Source organism: Astyanax mexicanus, chromosome 10 (assembly GCF_023375975.1).
Source record: "Astyanax mexicanus isolate ESR-SI-001 chromosome 10, AstMex3_surface, whole genome shotgun sequence".
Taxonomy (NCBI): Eukaryota; Metazoa; Chordata; class Actinopteri; order Characiformes; family Acestrorhamphidae; genus Astyanax; species Astyanax mexicanus.
In genome coordinates this window covers 36377132-36400758 of record NC_064417.1, presented here as the reverse complement: position 1 = coordinate 36400758, position 23627 = coordinate 36377132, and the positions used below count along the sequence as shown (strand labels likewise).

General features: G+C 37.2%; 2 protein-coding genes across 7 annotated transcripts in view; both read left to right on the top strand.

Moving 5' to 3' along the window:
- The window catches only part of celsr1b (cadherin EGF LAG seven-pass G-type receptor 1b), a 71105-nt gene extending 68204 nt beyond the window's left edge, over window positions 1-2901 (top strand). The window contains exon 35 of the mRNA XM_007238071.4: window positions 995-2901. Coding sequence (XP_007238133.3) covers window positions 995-1019 — 25 coding nt within the window. The 3' untranslated portion in view covers window positions 1020-2901. The remainder of the gene's footprint in view (window positions 1-994) is intronic.
- Window positions 2902-4115: 1214 nt separating this feature from the next.
- The window catches only part of gramd4b (GRAM domain containing 4b), a 34407-nt gene continuing 14895 nt past the window's right edge, over window positions 4116-23627 (top strand). For 3 of the 6 annotated variants that reach the window (XM_007238068.4, XM_007238066.4, XM_007238065.4), the window contains exons 1-5: window positions 4116-4395; window positions 8477-8684; window positions 11520-11640; window positions 21887-22007; window positions 23286-23344. In XM_007238068.4, coding sequence (XP_007238130.2) covers window positions 4367-4395; window positions 8477-8684; window positions 11520-11640; window positions 21887-22007; window positions 23286-23344 — 538 coding nt within the window. In that variant the 5' untranslated portion in view covers window positions 4116-4366. Of the gene's footprint in view, window positions 4396-5884; window positions 5930-8476; window positions 8685-9990; window positions 10090-11519; window positions 11641-21886; window positions 22008-23285; window positions 23345-23627 lie in introns of those variants that run through there. The other 3 variants (XM_007238069.4, XM_007238067.4, XM_007238070.4) reach the window with 3 other exon arrangements.

The following is a 23627-nucleotide window of genomic DNA, read 5'->3' as shown; positions in this document are numbered from 1 at the left end:
GAATAATGAATTAACTTAATTTACTTACAGTTTTCACCTTATTTAAGTAATTTGAACATAAGCACAAAAAGTCTCCAGTCAATGTGTACTGGATTTTTTCAAATTTAATTCAAGACAGCCCTGATTACTTACTTCACTTATTTTGTGGTTGCTTATTTTAAGAAATCTTAATAAGAAAACTTTAATTACCCTGTTGGCAGATTTTTTTTTTTTTTTTGCTTAATTTATGCTTATACCTCTCAATTTGCGTATATTTTGTGTCATTTTTTTTTTGCCGTACTGCAGCTGTATGTTAAGATTGCTTTGGGTTTTGCTGTTATAAATGATCTGTTAAAATAATTTGGCTTAGATCACCACAAGTCTATATATTTGTGTGGACTTAATTTGGCAGTTTTTACACAAAAAAAATAAGATTAAAACTGAATTATGCAAATTATTGAGCAAGTTACAAGCGGTGGTCAAACTTCTTTACACACTTCTTTGAGGGTTCTTCAAAGATTCTTCAGTAAAAGAAGTGGCTCTATGACCATGAGCACTTGAATACTGGCTTAATGTGAGATGATGTGAATGAGCAGCTTCTACACTTTTATTCAGGACTTTTTTACTGAAGCCAGAAGTAACTCAAGACATATTTAATGAATAAACACACCTATGTTGTAATAAATACACTATTTTGACAAATCATTGAACTCAGAATCCAGTCACTTCCATGGCCACATGGTGTATAAAACCAAACATTTTCTACAATTTCTACAAACAATATTGGTAAGAATGGGTGGCAAAAACTTTTGTCAGTACTGTTTAGTTCTCCTATATGAAAGATGAAAAGCCTATTGTAAACATTTCGTTTAATAAAATAATATAATAAATAATAAAACTGATGTATGGTTGTATGTTGGAAAGGCTCTTTTGCTTGTGCCTGTCTACATTGTCTGCTTGTTGTTTACTACATCAGTTTATTGAACTTGTCTTTCTCTGTCATTATCTCTCCCAGTGGAAGCAATGAAACCTCAATCTGAAGGAGCTCTGTGATTACTCTCTCACTGATGGGTGTAGCAGCAGAGATGTAGCTGTTGAAGATCTATGTTTGGGTGGAGGACAGTCACTGCCTGCAGAGCACTCCTACACTCCTATGGAGAACGGGATCGTCACAGAACTGGCTCCTGTGTGCACTGGAAAAAAGGGAACTGTGTGTAAATTGTTACTTTAGATGCTGGGAAGCTGACTACTACATATCGCAGCATGCCATAAACAAGAACACATGACCAGGATGCATGGAACAAGGACTAATGTTTGGCGTAACCCTGTTGCAGTGTAGTTCATTCAAGGTTAAGTACCCCAGTTGGTGACAGTTCACAGTAAGGAAATATTTTTTGATGTGTGACACACTCCAGCTGTGCCTGTGAAATCCCTCGCTTAGACTTTATCAGTCTAAAAATGATGGCGTTTGAAGTGTAAGTAATATGTACAGAAGCTCTTTTTGTATTTTAGATGTTAATAGAAATGTGTAAAATGAGTTGTAATTAGCCCTTGTAACAAAAATTGCCAATAATGAATGTTTACCTTTGTTTACTGTTACATTTTTAATCAAGTATTTTTGAATGTGTGTATGAAAGGTGTGTGACTGTGCCAGTGTTCAGCCTTTAGCTTAATGAAGGAGTTTTCCATCCCAATATCAGTCAAAAATATACTGTGATACTCTATTATGTTAGATATTTTTGTACAGTGGACGCCAGACAGTGTTTTAATGTTTATTAAATTAAATGAGCATGCCTTAATTTCTCATTCACTACCTAAGTACTATAGAGAAATACTGTTAATGTTATACAGGTTATAATGTATAATCCTCAGTTTTCTTACTGGGCTCTGCTGAACACTAAGCGACAAAATAACATCTAATATACTGAATCAGGGACTGTTTGTTATGTTTGATTTTGCTTTCTGTGATTTTTCATACAATGGCCAAATGGTAGATATATGGTAATAGGTAGTCAGTACATGTTAGAAACATGTTGTAGTTGTTTATACTGCATTTTATCAAGCGATTGGCCAAATCTTAAAGGACAATAGGAGTAAAATGCAAGTTTAGCCATCAACACTTGCTGTTAGCATGCCTATTCTACAGTGGTCTAAGTTGTGGGAGGGGGGTGGGGGGTTGTAGTCATTTATCCTGATGGTGGACAGAACTGTGTATGTTTTTCTCTCACTGTCTGGATAAGGCTAATGAAAGCCTGTTGGTTACTGCTTGAAGACTGAATATCAAGACTGTATGTATGAGCCTCTGCAACCATGGCTATGTTATAAGGCAAGTTGACTTGGGGTAATCTCTATGTTGGTATGAGGTACAGTATTTGGATAACTGCATGCTGTGTGTTGTTGTGATAAAACATTGATTAAAACACAAGAAGGATACAATTATGTGTAACAAAACATTACACAACATGAAATGCTATTGCTAAAAATTGGAAAGCCCTCTGAAAGAACACCTGCTTGCTATAATAAATTACTTTCCTTAAGGTAAAACCAAAAGAGCTCTGCTCCTGAATCCAACAGTGCTAGCTCATTGTCTTCTCATTGTTTTTTCAGCTAATGCTAATGCTAAAAAAAAAGATTGCCCAACATTAAATTTTTTTGAACGTGAAAACATTAATTGAGATGCTGCACCCAGTAGAAACTAAACAGAATCACAGAATTGTTTCAATGTGAAGTAACTAAATAAAGTGGAAATTTCTGAAATGTCCGTTTTTTGTAATGACATCTGCTTTTAGCTCAGTCGGCTTTTTCCCTTTGCCTGTTAACAGTCAGACACACTGGACATGCACTTGAAGACTATGAATTAATATCTTTTGGCACTGAAATAACCCCCCTGTAAATAAATGGACTTTAGAATGGTTTTATAAATATGTGTTTGTCTTCCTTTGTGTTTGATCTAGTTTCTCTCTCTGTGTGATTCAGTTGAGTGGCCAGGGCTGCACAATATACTTTTAAGACATATTTTAGAACGTATGTGATCACAGTACAGTTTTTCACCTCATACATTTGGTTTAAAAATGTAGCCTTTTGTCTGTGACGGTGTGAATCTGAAAACACTAAAAGTAATTTATGCAATGGCTCCCCCTCCTGTGTTTAGATGGTAATACACATGGACAGTGTATATTCCCCAATGTGCTTGTTCTAATCTAGACGTACACTTAACAGCCTTAGCTGAGCCTCTGTATAAACCTCCAGCTGTGTCTGAAACTGTGCTTTAATCCCTATATTGTGCACTGTTTTTTAAAAAATGTTTTATTGGTGTTCGAAAATATAACACTTGTCTTATCCCCTTCATTGTGGTTATACTAGACGCATTGTACTTTATGTATTTAATTTTATGGTAAATTGCTCAAGTCCTCTTCGGTAATATGACAATGAAATACCGTGTTTAAAAAAGGTAAAATTTACATTGTTACATTTATGGTATCCTAAATAAATATAAACCAACAGCTTAATGTATAATGTATTTATTCATATTAAATGAATATTAAATTACATTTTAATGGAGCCTATACTGATGAGGATTTGGCAAAGTGACATTTTATTTTATATTCATCATATTTTTTATTAGGAATTCAATCTTTTTATCTTTTATAATAATGCCTAGCTGGATATTTTTTATATGCAATAAGTCTGTAATTGCAGAATTGGAGTTTAGCCATTAATATAAGGCTTTTCATAGGTTTTGAATATTTTTGCAATTTAAAAACATGTGGTCTGTTGTTTCTATGTTAGTGTCACATAGGTGGCAGTTTTCTAGTTTAAAATTAAATCTTGTTTAGAGAAGATTGTTTGAGGTGTAAATTGCATGTGTAAAATGATTTTCTTCATATTTTGGGGGGACGGGACATTTGAAGTTCTTTGCTCTGTTTGTAAGATTGATAAGTTAATTAGATGTTGTGTACTTCTGGGTAAATTAGGGTGTATAAAGTTAATCAGATGCTTTGTCATAAGCGTGGTATTATGTGGTGTAAACGTTTATTAGGGTTATATGAGTGGAGTTGGACTGGGGTTTGACGGCAGCAGCAGCAGCAGTTCTCCGGGTCGCGGCTCCTTTAAGACCACCCGTCGCTGAAACTGACGACATTTCCTGGTGTGGGAATCAAGCGCCTCTGAAAATCAACAACAGCCTGAAATCGCGCTCCGTCCCCGGGCTCTCCTGCAGCGGCCATGCAGACCCGCGCTCAGCAGCAGCAGCAGAAGCAGCGGACCGCGGCGGGGTGTACTGAGAGCTGTGTGCGCTGAGCGGCAGAGGAGCGGAGGGGTGTCGGGCTGCAGCTCGGTGGTCTGGCAGCAGGAGGCGGAGGAGAGGAAGAGGGGCGACGCTCCGTTAATGAAACTCCGCTGCGAATCGCGAGCAGGGTGAGCGAGAAACTTCACATGTCCCCCCGGTCCGCCCCTCTCTCACACACCGCGCGGCCTGAGCCGCTCCCCCGCTTTATTACAGCTGCGGTTCAGAGCCCGCAGACTTCAGTACAGCCCGGCTATTATACTACTGCTGCTGTACAGCGCTTACCCTGCCTGCGCGCGAGAGCGTGTGCGCTTCACCACTAGCTGTCAAATAATGTATTTCAGGGTGTTGTGTGTTTTTGTGATTTTGTGATTGTGTGTGTGTCTGTCTGTCAGTCTGTCACTGTGTGTGTGTGTCAGTCAATGTGTGTGTATGTGTGTGTGTGTGTGTTAGAGATAAGGGTGTGTTACCAGCTGTATTTGTTTGTAAACCTCCTAGATGAAAACTGAAGTATCGCGATATCGCGCTTTGTTTGTAACACCAGTCAGTCCGTGTTTGCGCGCTGTGGGTTTGTGACACATGTTCGTGTGTGTGTGTGTGTGTGTGTGTGTAGGGGGGTTTGGATAAATTATTCATTAAGGCTGGGTCTGTCACGTTAACTCGTATATTTGCACGATATGTGTTCCCAGGAGTATTAGCGATAAACAATATTATTGTATCAAACAATGCCAATGACATTATAAATAATAATAATAATAAATAATAAAGCAATTATACCCTATTAATAATATGACAAAAAGTCTGAAATTAAATTGGGATTAAAAACATATTTACATATTTATATATTATAAATATAAAATACTAAATACAAATCTAATCAGCTAGTCAGCAAAATTATGATAATTGCGGCCATGTCCAAATATTGTACCAAAACTCGATAACATATTAACTGTAACAGGCGTAATTGCGACATTTACATGATTTGAAAATATGTATTATTACACAGGTAAATTCAACACAAAATGCTAATTAAAAGCAAATTTGTGTTGTAACATAAAAAAAAATCTATATTATTTTACCTAGCCAGTGTTTAAATAGCGCAGTTCTTCTGAAATATACAACACTCGCTTAATGAAGAACAATATAGAGATTTTTATTTGCAAAATGATTACATGGTATATTTTTTCATCAATCCTCACTTGGTCACAGTCTAATGTAAGCATAATTAATTAGTGTTAAAAAACGAAGATTATGCTAAGAGAGTTTATGTGTATATCTTTATTATATGCAATGGTCACAACTGGTGATAGCATGTATTATTTCCCTCTAAACACACCCTAACATAAAAGGGATGGCCATCATCTGATTGCTACAGCAGATGAAATATTGATGTTGTTTATTGTCTGCAGCGTTCTGTTGACATCTTGTATGCACTCAGTTCAAAGTGCATTAGAAATGGATTTCGAAATGTAAGAAACTAAGATAGCTTGGCTCTGATACCCACTCACAGTCACTTCAGGGGACTGAAGTAGGTGCCTGTACTGTAAAATCGTAAAGTGGTCTCATTAATGATCTCTGAACAAAGGACACTGACACTAATCTCTTGTCATCTGCTTGTAGGGAATCTAATAGGCAGAGGAATAAAGCCTAAAAATCCAAGTGCTGGTGAGTGTTTGGTGTTTTTCTGTTTTCCAATTTAATGTACAATTTAGGCTATTCTATTGAAAAGGTTCTGATGACAAATGTTCTCCATCAGTTCTTATTGTAGAGGGTATGAATGAGACATTTGACACACAATTAATCAATAAATATTTAGTAATCGAGTTAAAAGGTTACAATACAAAGCACTTACAAATGCAGAAGAGTGATGTCAAGCTCTAATAAACATTCATCAAATGATCACCACAGAAATTGGGTAATATAAAGATATATAACATGTAGAATGGCCCTAGGACAAAGCCTTGTTGGACATCTTCACAGTGGAGATTGTGATTGATTCATTGTGTCATATTTGTACTGTAAATAACTGTATATTACAAAGATAGGTTATAGAGCTAACTAGGTATTTGGAAATAATGTGTAGGTATGGCTTGACCAACAAGAACACACTGTAGAAGTAACAGTGCAGGAGAGAATGGCCACATACCTGTAAGCAGGATAAAAAAAAAATCAGTTTGTCTAATAAGCACCTTTGTTTGCAAGCCTTCAGACTTTAATTTCTGTCTTCTGAGAAAAATATGTATTTTGATTATAGGTTCGACTGTTTTGATCCAGGGAATCCTTCTTAAAAACAGAGCATTTGAATGGCACAATTACTCTATTTTAAATCAAAGCATCTTTCCTTTTCCTCTGAAGACTATTTAAATTAGATGATTTAACTTTATTGTTTTTTAATTTAGGCTATTGCTGACGTAGCTGTTTATTATACACTAATTCAACCATTAAACCAGTTAATTGTCAAAGCCGAACTTCTGAAGTCTTACAGTTTAAGTGTAAGGTTAATGTAAGCTTCAATTTTTTCTTAGAATGTTCTTAGAATGTTTCCTTAAAGAAAAGTTAAGAAAACCTTCTTTAGAAGTTCTTCAGAAACCTATCAATTACTGTTAAATATTATCTATTAACTTCAAACTCAAGTAAAAAGTTAAGAAAATCTGGCCCAATGGTTTTTCTTGACCAACAGGATCTATTTCCTCTGACAGTCCATGTTTACACTTGTGTCCTTCTCTTATCTCTAGTCCAGTGCCTCCCTTTCCCTTGTCTTATCCACACAGGAAGGCCATCTATAAACTACTGCATTGGTGCTGCCATGTCACCAAGCTCTTTCCTCATTCATGACATTCCAAATGTGGGCCGTTGGTGAATAACGTGTCCAAGGCCTGTGTCTGAGCCCTGTCATTTTCACGAGGAGGGGAATTGGAACACCGCCGGGACTTTGGAGTTTCTGAGCACAGTCCCAAATGCTTTGTTCCCAGGCTGGTTTTTGTTTGCTCTGAGGTCAAGGCTGTGCGCTGAATAGTGAGTTGGCAGAGCAGTAGTGTTTCCTACTCCGTGGAGGCTTTTGGCTCCCAGAAGGAGTTTTAGGAGTTATTCAGTGTTAATCCAGCAAGACATGTGCTGCTGCAGTCACCAACACCTCGGCTTTATCTCAAACTGTGCCGTGACGTGACGGATCTGAGCAAATCTCTGTGGATTTATGTTGCAACATTTCTAGCAGTTGCTGAAATGTATCCTGGGAAAGTTCAGTTTTGATCTCTTGTTATGAATGTTCTAAAGTCCTGAAGAAAAGGGAAAGGTTTATAAATGCTCGGAGAACTGGGAGACCTGTGTACATAGTTTATTCAACAGTATTTAAGCTTTTGAGATTTAGATCATTTAGATTAAGTAAAAGTACAGTACAATTCAGTAACTGTTATGTTATTTTCTTTATTATTTTTGAAAATACTATGTTAGGCATGTAGTTACAAAATCCTGAATCTTTCCAGTCTTGTGTATGACCTACACTGGAAAGAAGGGTATGTCACAGGGTCTTCTGACTCTTTCATGAACAGAAGAATCCTGCTGCTGTTGCATGTTGATGAAGTTACTATGCTCAGCCCATACCCAGGCCACTCTACTCAGGGGCACACAGTGAGCCCAAATTAGCAGGAGTCTCTCTCTCTCTCCCTTTCTCTCTTTCTCTCTCTCTCTCTCTCTCTCTCTCTCTCTCTCTCTCTCTCTCTCGTTTGCATAGCTCATCCCAGTGACTGAGGCACAGTCCTCAGTACTCTGATGTTGAGAGTAGCTCTCATTGTTTTAGAGAGAGAGAGGCTGCCTGCTAGAGATGAATTCCTCCAATGATGTGAACGCAGTCTGCTAACAGAGCACATCTTTGTCACTCTTAATGAGCTCTTTTGTTTAATGAGACAATTTCTCCCTGGATAGGCTTAGTACTTTCCTGTCTTCTATTCATAGGTGTGTCTTTATCTGACAGCCAGTTATGATAAGACCATATAGTGAGTAAACACTTGAAGGCCAAAGGAAGTATATTGGAGTATTTATTACACTTGTACTTGATAAAGAGACTACACCCATTTTCTTTCAGTTAGAAGTGATGTTACTCTGCTCGTCTGAGACTTTTCTCTCTGCTCTTTATACAGAGACCTACATACGTTTTTTGTGATTTACCACCATCAGTGTAATTTATAACAGATTTTCTTATTTTTGTCCCTGCAGGATCGCCGTCCACCATGTTAAGATAGAAACACGAAACTGTGTACTAAAGATGCTAAAGCGACTGGACAAGATAAGGTTCCGAGGACAGAAGCGAGACGAGTTCTTGGATCTGGCTGAGTCGCCCAACGCGTCGGACAGCGAATGTAATGATGACCTCTTGATAAAACCTCGAGTGTCCATCAAAGATGCAGAGGAGCTCCGAGATCCTGTAAGTGGCTTTTTAATGTTAATTTGGTTTTATTCAGAGAGACATTCAGTACTTAATACCAGCATGAACCATATTCAGCTTACATTTTTTTTATTTATAGTTACAAGATCCCTATGTGAACTGCTGATACAATAGCAAAATAGCCTTAGGTTTTGTAACGATTGATATTTGTCTTTTGGATGGAGCCCTCTATGCATCATATGTCACATTTAAGTAGAAGGAAAGATGTCCGTATTATTGATTATTGATTATGGTGACACAGTTTTTGTGACTAGTTTATACTGGATCTTTTTTATATTTTGCTTGGCAGATTAGTCTACTCTTCAGTAAATAATTATAACTTTTTAACTATTTTATTTTAGTTTATTCTTTTTTTATTTTATTTACTTCTTACATTTTTATTCTATTATTTTATATCATTGTGTACGTTAGTGTATCTGCATGTGAGCAGCAGGTACACTTTTAATTTCCCCTTAGGGATTAATAGGGCTGGGTAATATTGTAAAATCTCAAAATCCTTAAATATGTGATTCTTGATTTTAGTTCTTACATAACTGATTAAAAAAGACAGTTTTATTTAGTTATTTTTTTATATGTAGGCGTGCCAAAATAATATATATTTTTCAAGGGCGTCAAAACTGTGTAAGTACAATATATCTTAAATAAAACAGTTTAGTTATTTTTAAGAATAGCAAGCAGCTTCCTTTTTTTATCTTGATTCCCTCTGGCAGCTTTTATATGTAAATATGTTTCTTGATTTATGCCTTTAGTTCACAATAAATCACAATATACCACTAACTTAGTTCAATTTAATTGGTTAACCTCCGAGCTCTATTGCGTTTCTTTATTGTTTATTGGCTATTTTATTTTGATCCTCATTAGATCCGACATCGCATACAGCAAATGTTAGATTCAGCCTCTTAGTTAAATATATTTTACTGAAATAAATTTTGGTTGTGTTTGTGTATGTACGTTACTGCTATCATGCAAAAAGCTTGTATCCTTAAAATGACGTCTTCACAGGAAAAGGGAAATAAAACTTTAATCTAAACATATTAACCTAACAGTTAATATGTTTCTATATTGAATTTTGAACATTTGAACATCTGTGGACATCTGCTGTTAAAAACCTGTTGTTTCAGACTCTTGAAAGGCTTATGTTGGTGTTTAGCTGTAAAATAAAGCAGACTGACAGGACTCCACCCAGGCCAGATTTGGAGGTGGTTGAACAGGCTTGACAAAAAAAAGTGACAGGGTATTTAATGGTTCTAATAAACTGTAGCTTCTGAAAATCCTGTCACATAGCAAGAAGAGAGCAGCACTGTGAAGACTTCTGGACGACGCTGTTGTTTTTTCTTTTTGGTTTGTCCTTAAGGCCAGTTAGATTTCCGTTTATTATTACAGGGTAAGAAGACAGTCTCGTGTTTGCATGTTTTGAAAGGCTGTGGGAAATGTTACTCATTTATCTGCAGCCATGGTGGCTTCTTCTTTTCCACAACCTGTTAGGCTCTCTTGTATCTTCAGACGATGCTTTTCCTTTCTAGTAATTGGTTGACAGATTAGTTGTGTGTCTACAAGCTTCTGAAAGGCAGCTGCTTTGGCACCAGTTACCTTAGCTACAGCTCCCAGGAGGGCCTTTGATTCGTGACCTCAGCCTTGTTCTGTAGAAATCTGGTAATGTTATACTTCCAGGAAGATGATGGTTTAATGTTCTAGCCAGGCAGTAGTCATGGAGCCAGAGCAGCGACGTGCCAACTGCGCAGCTGATTTACTGAGGCCTAATGGAGAATCAATTATCTGATTCAGGAGACATAACCTGTTGAGAAGAGCAGCACTGTGTAGCAGCTTTAACAGCACATTGTTCTGGATCTGGATGGAAATATTATACAGTATTTGATGGGGGTGTTGCACCACTAGGCCTTTTTTTCTAATCAACTAGTTAAGAAAATAGTAGACTAGTCTTGGTTTCAGTGCTCTGTGTTTTTTAGGCTTCCCTTTTAAAGAACATTGGATGGGATTGTGCAGATTGTCTTTAAAAAAGTGGACTAAACAGCTCTGGATACAAAAAAAGAGACCACTTAAAAATTATGAGTTTCTTTTTCAATTTTACCAAATTGAAAAGCTCTGGAATATAATCAAGGGAAAGATGAATGATCACAAGCCATCAAACCAAGCTGAACTGCTTGAATTTTTGCAGCAGGAATGGCATAAAATTATCCAAAAGCAGCGTGTAAGACTGGTGGAGGAAAACATGCCAAGATGCATGAAAACTGGGATTAAAAACTAGGGTTATTCCACCAAATATGGATTTCTGAACTCTTAAAATGGATGTGTGGTTTTAAGATGATTATGCGTTGCAGAAGTGTTTTTTATTTAAGTGGAATTTGCATATTGTGCAGCTGAAGAATTGGATTAACCTCTTCTAAAGTAATTCCAGACTACCAAAGTTGCTTTGGTTAAACAGTATTTTACAGAAGAGCTGCTTTCATTACCGTCTGCCTGCATCCTTGCTACTGTTTTTTTTTTTTTTTTTACTCCTGCGACTCTAGGCAACATCTCCCCTCTGTGGTAACTAGTGAATGTCCGGGTCTATACAAGCTATAGTCTACGCAACCTGTAGAACTCAATGTTGCTGTGTTATTAAATATTTCTATTCTATTTAAGTTGTTTGTATTTAAATTAATGTTTGTATTTAATTTAAAGCACAAGGAAGAAATCTGTTATGACTTTAACACCAATAGGAAAAAAGGGGAAACTTCCATTGATGTGAATATTTGTTTTATCGGCAGTGTAATCTCACTTTTTTGCTTTGTCTCTCTTCCTTGTTTCATGCAGGCTGGTCCAGGGTCTCTCACCATGGCTGCTGCCATCCAGGACTACCAGAGGACGGAGGCAGACAGGCTCAATGAAGTCAAAGGTCACCTCGAGATTGCCTTATTGGAGAAGCACTTCCTTCGTAAGTAAATCAGCTTAAATAAGAGGTTTTTGTGTTGGTCTTTCTATCAAATTGTAGCGTTTTGTGGCCTGTTAATCACCACTTAGCTTTCATACTACTTTAAACCTTTGTTAAATCAATTCCAGGAGCCATTTTAATAATCCCAAAGCTGTTTTGGTTTCAGTTAGTTCAGTGATGATACAGGTTCTCTAAAAATACATAGTGTGCATGAGTTTTTGAGATGGTGTCTCTTTTTTTTACTGTGTTGATTTCATGGTTAGCAGTGGAATGTAATCACTCTGTAGGATCTGAGCAGGCTTTATTCATTTATTCACTGTGTGTGACTAAGCTCCATGACCTGTACCACCTCTCCATTAGTGTGGAGATTAGCCCTTCACTAGATGAAGGGTCAATTACAAACACACCCACACATTTACATGTACATTCTCTCATGTAGGGTCTTCAGTTTTGACCTCTTGCTTATGTAATGGCTGATTAAAAATGTAATAATGACTTCTACAACACGTCTACATTTTGATTTGTAACACTTTGATGGCTCATCATGCATTACACATGTCAAGGGGCCTGCTGGTTCTAATTTTAGATTTCCTGTGTGTGTGTGTGTGGTTGTGTGTGTGTGTTCTGCTGAGCAGGAAAGCTGCAAAGGCCACACTAGGCCTTTCATATTGCTGCCTGTAAATCTAGGCAAAGCTTATTAATAGGCTGTTACACAACACAAGCCTGTCCGTATAGAAGAAAGGCAGTTATTGATGAAATGATGGGGGTCTCTGGCTCTCTGTTTGGATCAGAAAGCCTACCAAAACAACTTTAGCATATGGATGATGTCTGCAGTGAGGGAATATTTTACTACAGTTATATTTTTCAGTTATTGAGAGGCCACTTTGTTGGTAATTCTGCAGACGTTTTGGAGTAAGTTGAAGAACAGATTTCCCAAAATTTTTCTTGTTTTTTTTTGTGATCAGTTGCTTTATTGTTTTTTGGTTTAGAAGGCATATCAACATAAGAAAAAACACATAACCCCCCTCCCATCCAATTTCGCGGGTGTGTGAATGGATTACAGGGAGTTAAACTTAGGACTGTGCACTAAAGAAATTATAGTAGTGGATATTTTCTTAAGAAAAAGAACATAAACTATATGTTGGGAAATGATTGTTTTAGTTAAGTCAACTAAATTTATTCCAGGGGTCAGTAGTTCTAGTTACTTGGCACCGTGCATAAAGGCATCCAGAAGTTCCAATGAAATTATATCAAACATTGACAAAAAACATTTGCTTCTCAAAATACAGTATGGAGGACTTCATGGACTGACCAGTAGCTTTGCTAACATTAGTGGGGTTTTTCATCCACCAAGGAAAAAAAATGTAGACAATTGGCCCAAAATTAAAAAACATCCATTCATTGCAAAAAAGGATATAAAGGAACAGAAAGAAAAAAAAGTAAAGCCAAAAAAAAAAAATAATCAAAAGTTTTTCTGAATAAATGTGACCTATAAAGCTGTAATTGGGTTTGCTGTGTTCAGTAATATGACCTACAGTTTAATTAGTTTTTTATTACTTAATATCTGCCATATAAAATGATCAACTTTTGACTGTTTTTATGCTAAACATTTTCCGCAGCCCTGTACCTTTTTAAGGCAAGGTTATCAACAGTAACAGTTAGACCTGTCACGATAAGAATTTTTGTGGACGATATATCGTTCTAGAAATTATTGTGATAAATGATATTATTGTCCTATATTTTAAGACTGTTAAATACACTGACAAAATGATCACAAAGCAAGTATACCCTTTCAAAGACAACAAAATTGTAATTAATAATAGTCTACAGTCTGTGCACACTGTGTGTATGGAGTCACAGTTACTGCAGCATTGGTCTGGCATTACATGACTGGCTAAAATACTGTTCACTGTTATATTTGTGAACAAACCTAGAAATAAACAAAATAGACTACGCTATTACGATGATCAAATATTATTGAGGTAATTTCCATTCATTGTGAGAAGTCGATAATGTAATTATCGTGACAGGCCTAGTCACAGTTTTTAATGACTCTGCACTGCTCTTCTAAAACTCCCAAATCTGTTTTATTTGCATCAGATTTTAGCTCTTATTAGGTGGATCATTGCTCATCTAGTGACATCTTAAAAAAAGATTCCAAATTGCTGTAATGATTCTGCTAAAGTTTGCTAAAAGCAAACCGAGGTAATCTCTTCGTGTTGCTTGTTAAGCAACACAGCATCTAAAGTTTTTCTTCTAATTGTAGTGGATGGAAACACAACATAATTTACTTTTTTTTTTGCTGGAATTTCGCAATCCCACATAACGTTTGTGAAATGTTTTGATGAAAGTGCAGCAGTTGTTATTTAGTCAAGCTCGAAGATAAGCTTAAAAAGGCCTAAGAAGAAATATTGAATTCTTAATTATTTTTATTATAAACATTACTTATACTAAATTGTGTTAGGTCTTTTTATTTATTTATTCTTTTTGTCTATTATTCCTGTGCTCTTATAATGGATATTGTTTAGGCTTTTTCTGTCATTGCATTTGTCCTGTTTCTCTACCTTCCTAATTTTTTTATTTTCTCACTCCCTCAATAAAAAAAAAAAAGAAATATATATTACCGGTAGTTTAAATAATCTGTTTGTAATTTTGAGTTTGTATATATTTGTTTTTTGTTTGTTTATATTTGTATTTGTTTGTTTATAGTAACCTCCCTGATTCCTCACTGGAGGTTTTTGTTTGGAGCTGGTGGATATGAAGCAGTCAGCTGATCAGTCTCTGCTAATGTGAAAGTTCTGGATCAGATGACATTCCTTTGGAACGCTTTTGCCTCTGTTCCTGTAACTTATCATAATAATCAACAGTAATAAAAAACAGGCAGCTTTTTATATAATAATTCAGTCGTCTGTGAGAGCACAACTGGTTAGATGAGATGTTTGTCTTCACCCCACCCTTACAATGTGGGAGTGAATGTGGCTGGTAAACTCTCCCTCACACTCTTTCTACATTCGTGCTGGAAGTGTGAAAGCAGTAAAGCTCAGTTGCTGTGAAACGACTTTGTGCTTTCTCCGCTGTGTTTAAGATACATGGCAGCTTTCTTCTTTTTCCACAGTGTTTTAGATAAGATGGAAAAGTTCTGGGAAAACTGTGCCACAGTTTCCATGAAGTGCTCAGTCACGGGACCTGGCTTTGTGTTCTCACTGCCAATCTTACCATGTTGATTGGGCAAAGACAGGCATGGCTGCTCATGCACACAGTGTGTGGGCACATTGTCACTCGGTTAGAAAGGCCTTTGTCCAACTCGTTGAACTGCATACGCAATTGGGTCATTCATTAGCATCTTTTGATGCGTGCTGCAGAGTTGCGTGGTGTGTTCTCAGACGTTCTGAGAGTGCATTCGTACAGGTGCTGCCTGTACGGCACAGTTTGTTTGCAGGAGAGCCTGCAGCAGTGACAGTTTGCTTTAACTGTCATGGGAGATGATGGAACAAGTCCTGACTAGACAGATAATGTCAACAACAGCTGTGTGTCAAGTGTTGAAGAACACAAACATACCATTGATCCAAATTCCTTTTAATCCAATTCTCTGTGTAATTCTCCCACAGTTAATTTATTCTCCTGAGACCTACATTGTTACAATTAACCCTCAAATAATTTATATAGTCACCTCTTATTCTAAGTAGATACCGTATCAGCTACAAAAATGCACATCACATGTAAGTGTTTTTTCTGTGGTAATGCACTCTTTTTATTTAATTTTTTTTTTGGACAGATCTGAGCCCAAGACTCTCTTGATATCATGTATAGTGGCTAAGCTAACATGCAAGGAGTCTTTAAACTCCCAGTATAAGCAGAAGAATGTGATCTTTAATTCGAGTCAGGAAGCCACTTACATTACTGGGCTGCTCAATATTTACAAGCTGTTGCTGTTTGGAGGGCGTGTGTGTCACAGGTTGTGTTGCAGTGCTGGCACTTCTGCCTGTCAGGGTAGCACTCCCCTGTCCCTGGTGAACCAGCCTGTAAGGTCAAATGTGTGCCTGGCAAGAATACAGATTACCAGTCAAGATGGCAGACTCAGCACTTCTGCCCAAATCAATGAGCTTATGAATGAATTGGGTTTTATCAGGTTTGAATTCATTAGCCTTTGTATAAATGTGATTGTGATCTGTGTGGTTATTTAGAAGTCATGCATGCTTAAAGGCTTTTTATCCAGCATACCTGAAGAAACTGAATATGGAGGCTCCTGCAGGGACCAGAATCTGCCAGCAAATGACAATATTGCTGTTGTATGCACTTCTGCACAGAAAGGCCTGCCCTGCTGCTGCACCGTGTACTGCAGTGTGCTGTGGGCCCGTGGACCTCCCGGAGGCACAGTGTCCCAACATCTTTGTTGGGTTTGCAATGTTCCCTCACGGAGCGGGTTCAAACGAATACACTGTGCATCTGAAATCCTTCGAAAGTCAGATAGGAAGAATGTAAATATTGCTAGCTGTGGTTCAGTATCAGTATTGGATACTTAAACAAAGGACTCAGTAACAGGTTACCCACTTTATCCCTCAAGAACTGTTGCAAACTTTTCCTGATAAAGCATACCAGATATCATTTACGAAGAAATGTAGAGCTGCATTTATTATGTATAGATGTTATATGCTAGAAAACGGAAATATTTAAATGAGCCTTCTGGTCTGTTATACTTGTTACTGTGTGCTGTGAACATCCTGGTAAAATAAAATCCAGATGAAGGCTTGATAAGGGCTTGCTTCATGATTAAATCTGCAGCTAGTGCTAATTTTGATCATGTGAATCTGGCAATTGTTCTTAATATTGTGCCAAAATTTTACAAAGAATGCACTAATAGATATTCACCTAAATGTCCTTTTCTTTTTGGGGATGTACAGCTCTGGACAAAAAAGAAAAGAACAACTTCAAAATGATAAGTTTCTTTGACTTTACCAAATTGAAAACCACTAGAATATAATCAAGAGGAAGATGGACGATCACAAGCCATCAAACCAAGCTGAACTGCTTGAATTTTTGCACCAGGTGTGGCATAAAGTTATCCAAAAGCAGTGTGTAAGACTGGTGGAGGAGAACATGCCAAGGTGCATGAAAACTGTGATTAAAAAACAGGATTTTTTCACCAAATATTGATTTTTGGATTCTCAAAACTTTATGAATATGAACTTGTTTTCTTTGCATTATGTGAGGTCTGAAATCTCTGCATCTTTTTTGTTATTTCAGCCATTTCTCATTTTCTGCAAATAAATGCTCTAAATGACAATATTTTTATTTGGAATTTGAAATGTTGTCCGTAGTTTATAGAATAAAACAACAATGTTAATTTTACTCAAACATAAACCTATAAATAGCAAAATCAGAGAAACTAATTCAGAAACTGAATTGGTCTACAGTTGTATATCTCTTGAGTTTGCTGTTCCAATTTTTGCCGTTTTCAGAGTTTTTTTCTGTTGTGTATTTCCATGCTCTGTTTGTAGTTCTTGTTTTTAGATTTGTGGATTGGTTTATTGCTGACTGCTTGTGTGTTGACCCTCAGCTATGACAGCTGCTAGTTTCAGATTACCCCAATAGAGCTACTCAGCACCCCTGTACACCCCTGCTGTCCTCCCTCAACTCTCATCTACTACAATATCTCGATATAATATAATGTATTATGTATTACCAGGGGGGAAATCGTAATATCTTAATATTAGTATACACTGCCATACCATAAGTCATGGCACAACACTGTAAACTGATTATTTCAGGGGGCAGTCTTGAAAATACCATCCAGAGTGGACAGTGCAGTGGATGGCTATAGTTTTGTCAGTGACTCTGGCACAAATACAATTCACATTTAATGCAGGAGGCCCCCATATAGCTTCCATGGAATGTTGCACAAGTCATGGAACACTATATTTTGTATATATCAGTGTATTTTAAATTACAGTCTAAACTTTGTGAATTGCTACACCTCTGATTAAAGATTTTAAAGTACAGGATAAAGCATACAGTCCAGGCTGACTAGAGTAATCATGCATATTCAACTTTAGATTAGTATTCCAACAAAAAACATCCAGATGGCAGATGCTGTTCCTGTGGTCAGAAACTGATTGTTAAATCAGGTCTAAAAGGCAGCAGACGTGTATATCTATGTGTCTGTTTTATAGACAGTGGTACATGAGAATTTGATGTTCAGTTAAAATTATATTTTTTCTTAGTTAAGGCATTAAAAAGTATTGCATTTTGAAATAGTAATTGTAATTCCCACTGGCACAAGCTATAAAATATTTCTGGACTGTATGATAGTATTCTCTCTCAGTCAGTGTCTGTGTTCACTTGAGCAGCAATAAATCAGAGATGGATTTGTGTCTGTAGACCACACAACCTATTATTTTATTGTGTGAATCCTGCAATGAGATATTTATGTGGACAGCTACACAGATTAGATTAGATCATCAGCTCATCAGTCAACCTCTAGCAAAAGTGACTACATTACTTAACATGTACACCCTGAAATCATTAAAGCAATTATCGTGATGATAATTACATTTTCGACTTTTCATACAGTGTATGAACATGACCTCAATCATTTTATTGACTTCAACATTGGCCATTAGTTTTACTAAGCAAGGAGAGTCTATTAATTAAAACAAATTAATCAAATAAAATTTATTTGTATAGTGCTTTTTAGTGTCTTTACCCTCCTGGTGTTGGGGCATCACTAGTAATAGGAGGAGTCCTAATGAGTGGGTTGAGTAATTGGCTGTGTAAATTGGGGAGAAAATGGGATAAAATAAAAAAATAAATATAATTGCACATAAAAAAATCATTATACATCCATACAGGTCTAATATATTCAGCTGTATAGCAATGTCAGTAATGAAAGCAGTTAGAGTTCATATAAACCTAGATGTAATCTGCAGTGGAAAGTGAGCAACTAGTCTGAGGCGTGTTGCAAAAACTGGATGATGGGTAGCTAATCTGTGGTGGGTGATGAGGAAGGCTGACTTCCAGAAACTTCCATCAGTCTGAACGAACAGGGGCAGATATTCATGAGCCCATATCTTGACTTACATAGAAAAGAGTAGTTGTATTTTATTTGTGTTATTTGTATTTATATAGAAAAAATGTGTAATTGCATTATTAGGTTATTATACAATTGTTATATTTGTGTTACCAGTTGTTATTTAAGTGATTGTATCTTTTATGTCAAATATTTTTGGAACAATATATTGTCCAAAAAAATGTGTTCTTGTGACAGGCCTACTGAAAATAATAGAATTTTATGTTAGTTTGCTTTTGAAACTGAGAATTAGGCTACTTTTCACATTACAAGCCATGTTGCTCAAATCCGATGTTTTGCTCAGATCAGATTTGGCGATCTTGATCACTCTTGTTCACATTCACAAATGTAAGTGACCTGTATCTGTGTGTAATGTGAACAAATCTGTCCCTGAAAAGCCTCACATGCGCACAATGATACGTGTATAAATGCTGTCCTTCTTCACCAACAACAAAAAATGTCATATTTGAAAGACGATTCATAGCTTTATAAAGAGAAATGGATGAGTTAGCAGCTCATATGTGGAGCATATTTTGCTGGAGTGGGGAGTAAACAGCTGGTCTGAAGTACATGATTAGGTTTAGGAGGTAAAAGAAAGACCAGACAGTTTGCTTTTGCTGTTTTTGGAGCTATAGCTGCACATAGAGGTGTCTGGGTACGAGAGAGCAGCACGTAGCGCATGAGTAAAAGAAAAAAGATGTTTGACATTCACGTTGCGTGTCCATGGATCGGATACGTATCCGATTTAGGACCACATATGAAAGTGACTCAAATCTGATTTGAAAAAAAAAAACAGATTTGGCACATTCACACAGCCATGAAAAAATCAGATCTGAGCCACATTGAGCAAAAAATCAGATTTGAGTCACTTCAGCCTGGTAATGTGAACGTAGCCTTATAGTGTTCTAACGTCGAACTAAGAAGTAAGTTTTTGGCTGGCTGTTAGGATCTCTGTCACTGTACAGATCTCAGGTGTCTTCTCTATTTAACTCGCCTGTGAGTCGTCAGCACTAGAGCGGGGGGGTCTTCATGATAGGGCCAGTGCCACTGGCATAGACAAAGCTGTGGCTGAATTATACATGAGTATGGTCTTATGTTCCAGGTAACCTTGAAGCAGGTGTAGTGTGGGAAAGTAGGCCTCCCTCACAGAGCAGGACGTGATGTTGGAGAACAGATTTGCGCTTGGCTGAAGCTGATGGCAGCTGTGTGTTTTGACATGTAGAAAGTGTGTGAAATTGAATGTATCTGCTTGCACTTCCTCGATGTGAAGGAGACTGTCTGAATCTTTTTGGGTTTGTTAGAAGAGAATCGGAGATGACTGGCTGTCTAAACGTAGCCTGAATGCAACCTGTGAGTGACTTCTCTCTGATAGCAGCATGAAGCAGGTTGAAGAAGATTCACAGAGACATTTAGACCTGCGTACATGCTGTGCACAGGTTGACACTGGAAGCAAGCTGACATTCTGATGTGTTGTCTTTTTGAGCCGTGGCATCCCCCCTAAGTCTAGGCAGGAGATAAATCCCCCCACCGCCCCCCACTTTCGTCTTAACTTTGAAACACACTACAGCAATCTTCTCCAGGATGTTTCATGATATATCATAGTGCTGGGCGGTATGACCAAAACTGCAAATCACAGTATTTTGCAAGATTCTGACGATTTTACGGTATATCACGGTATTTTTTATTATTATTATTTATTTATATATATTTTTTGCACAACTGGACTTAAATATAGGTTATGACTTACTGTACTGTTAGAAGTAACGTTACATATAATATAAAACACAAAGGCTTTGAATTAAGACTTTGATTATTGGGTTAAATTTGTCCCACAAAATTGCACAATATATGAAGAAATCCGACTTTAATGTCAGAAAAACAGCTGAAGAATGTAAACGATAGACCTTGAAAAGAAAAAAGCCAACAACTTTAAGATGGCTTCCTTTACTAAATTAAATATTTTAAATAGTTCTATAAACAGTATAAATGGACCTAAAATACTCAAAACATAAGTATTCAAAGAGAATTCTCAAAATCTCAATTGCACAAGTAAACACAAGTTTAACATTAATTCACAATATATTATTATTTATGCCATTTGAGGCATTACAGTATTTAAGCAGCTGTTTATTAGTTTATCACAATTCCCCTGGTTCTCCCGTTAACAAATAAATTCAGTTCAGTGTGTGCCTTAATATTATTCTTCAAGCTACAGTATGAATATATTTAAACAGGGCTATAGTTATTCATAGTAAGGAACAGTAAGGAACAACAGCAGAAGCTCCAGGAGATCTGTTCTCATGTTTCTCCAGGCAGGACAGTGTGAGGCACCACTGGCCTGTGTTAGCTTGTTATGCTAACTGGCTAGAGTTAGCTAGCGAGCTCTGCTACTGTGCTTTTCTTGGCGGTGCTGTTCTACACGGCGCTCCGCAGTGCCTCTAGAGGTATGGGTGTATGTAAAAAATGCATACTGGTTCTAAATTCCTCTCTGATGTATCGTATGCAGCACTAATATATCATAAATAAATTGTTACTCTAACCAGAAGTTATCAATGTCAAAGTCAATTATCCAACTCTGTTTATCCACCTATACAATCCAGTAAACAACAATTTGTAACGCTGTGGATCGAGGAATGTTAATTGCACAAACACTTTCTGAAATGGAATGTTCTGTCCATCTAACACCCACTATCAGGCTTAGCTTAAAGTGACATTGTCTTACCATTAAGCATGCTGGCTAGGGTTCAACCTCTCTCACAGGATAACACCTTACAGTTTATACATGTGTTTTCATTCCCAGGTAACTTGAGGTTAGCACTCCATGATTAATGTACATACTGCTGTCCCATGACTTTAGCTTGTCAGTAGGCTATATAAAAACAATTGCCAGATTTAGGTAAAAAAAAAAAGGTAAAAAGAGAAAAATTTACATACGTAAACATCAGAGAGAATTTAATAGATAAAACAATATGTCTCCGTGTTAAAGTTATATATCTCAGATGTATATAAAACTGATACACATTAAATGGGTATGTGTACCATACTCCATATTCCTTCTCACATGTGAGATGATTGACGCTTTGAAATGACCCATTGAGGTGTAATTTGTGTGGCACTGCTCTAAAATTGTGTCAGGAATTCCCTCAGCCATCTCCCTGAACTGTGCTGTTCTGTTTCCCTCAGAGGAGGAGCTGAGGAAACTTCGAGAGGAGACGAACGTCGAGACGCTGAAGCAGGAGCTGGACAAGGAGCGTTCGAAAAGAGTGGACCTCGAACAGAAGATGAACGAAATTCTCAAAACCAGGTACGAACAGAGGATTTCATTTACTAGCAGCTCATTTTCTCCTCAGTTTTAGATAAGATAAGCTTATTCTCTTCAATAGAAAGTAAAGCATGTACAGTGTTGTGTTAACAGGTTCAGTCATATCTCTTATATACTGATCAGCCATAATAACATTAAAACCACTAACAAGTGCAGCGAAAACACTGATTATTATATCCATTTACAGTGGCATCCAACAAGGGTGGATATGTTTTATACACTCTAAAAAACAGAGGTACGATATGAGTACTTTTTTGTACTCGAAGGTACACTCTTTATAATTGTACCCTCAAAGGTACAATATTGGTCTTTACGGGGTCAGATTTGTTCCCTCTGAAGTACAAAGTCAAAATTTGTACCATTTAACCAGCCTAAGGGTACATTCAGTATTCTGCATCACTGTACTAATGAACAATATATATTTAAATTGCACATTTTTTATTTGAAAGCCAGACAATTTTGTATCATCAAGTTTTTGAGCCATATTTAGTTGATGATAATGTTTATAATCTTTATGATCTTTACTGCCACAAAAACCATGGGTACAAAAAAGGACTTTCACTGAAAGGTACTTTTTTGTGCCTCAATATAAGGTACAGCCCCAGCGACAAGCTTTGTACTCTTTTAAGTACAAATCTGTACTTATATTTCTTAGAGTGTATAATGTTTGTGAGTACTTGATACTGATGTGGTGAAAGCAGTATAAATGGTTAGGCATAAGTTGTGAGGGACTTTCCCTTGATGTGACAAGGGCCTAACTGTGATGTGGCCTGACTCTTGGGCCAGAGCATCTCTAAGGGTGTACTCACACTAGGCCCGGTTGGGTTGAATCGTGCCGGAGCACGGTTCGGCCCCCTCCCCACTCCCCCGCAGGCCTGCACTCACACTGCGCTAAACGATCCGTGCCCGAGCACGCTTTCGTCATCAACAGGTGACTTTTGTTTTGAAGAACAGTATGCGCGCGCAAAACAATGGAGTTCAGGATTGTACTGTTGTTTTTGTTTCTCTGGAGTCGTTTTGGGCGTGCAAATACGCAACTGAACCAGAGATTCATTGATTGTGCAACACAGCGATTTACTGCTAATCATGCTGCACGTGTAAGAAGGTTTTTACACAAGCAGCAGACATCCAGGGAGAAACTATATATTTTGTATTAATATACCTAGTAGCAAGTGGTGTTCTTGTTATGGCTGATCTGTATATAATACATATTTACAAATGTATAATAAATATATATAAAACATTTTATGTTACCCACAGGCTTGAGGACTCTCCGCCACCACCTTCGAAACCTCATGGTCCTACTGTCAATGGAACAGGTAAGCTTTGGAAGTCTGTGGTGTAACCCAAAGCTCTTTTTGAATTAAGCGGAACTGTAATCTAGATTTCCACAGTGGAGGAGATACTTTATTCTCTTTCAGGATCTGTATCAAGTTCAGACTGCTTGTCTCCTGCTACTATTACTGGCCTCTGTCTGCCCTGTCACTCGCTGTTGCAATAATTAACCTTTGAGCACTAAATATATGACTCTCTGCTCTTTCAGTCAAATAACTGTTGCTTGTTTATATGGATGGGAAAACACCAGCCTCAGTAGTTTAAAAA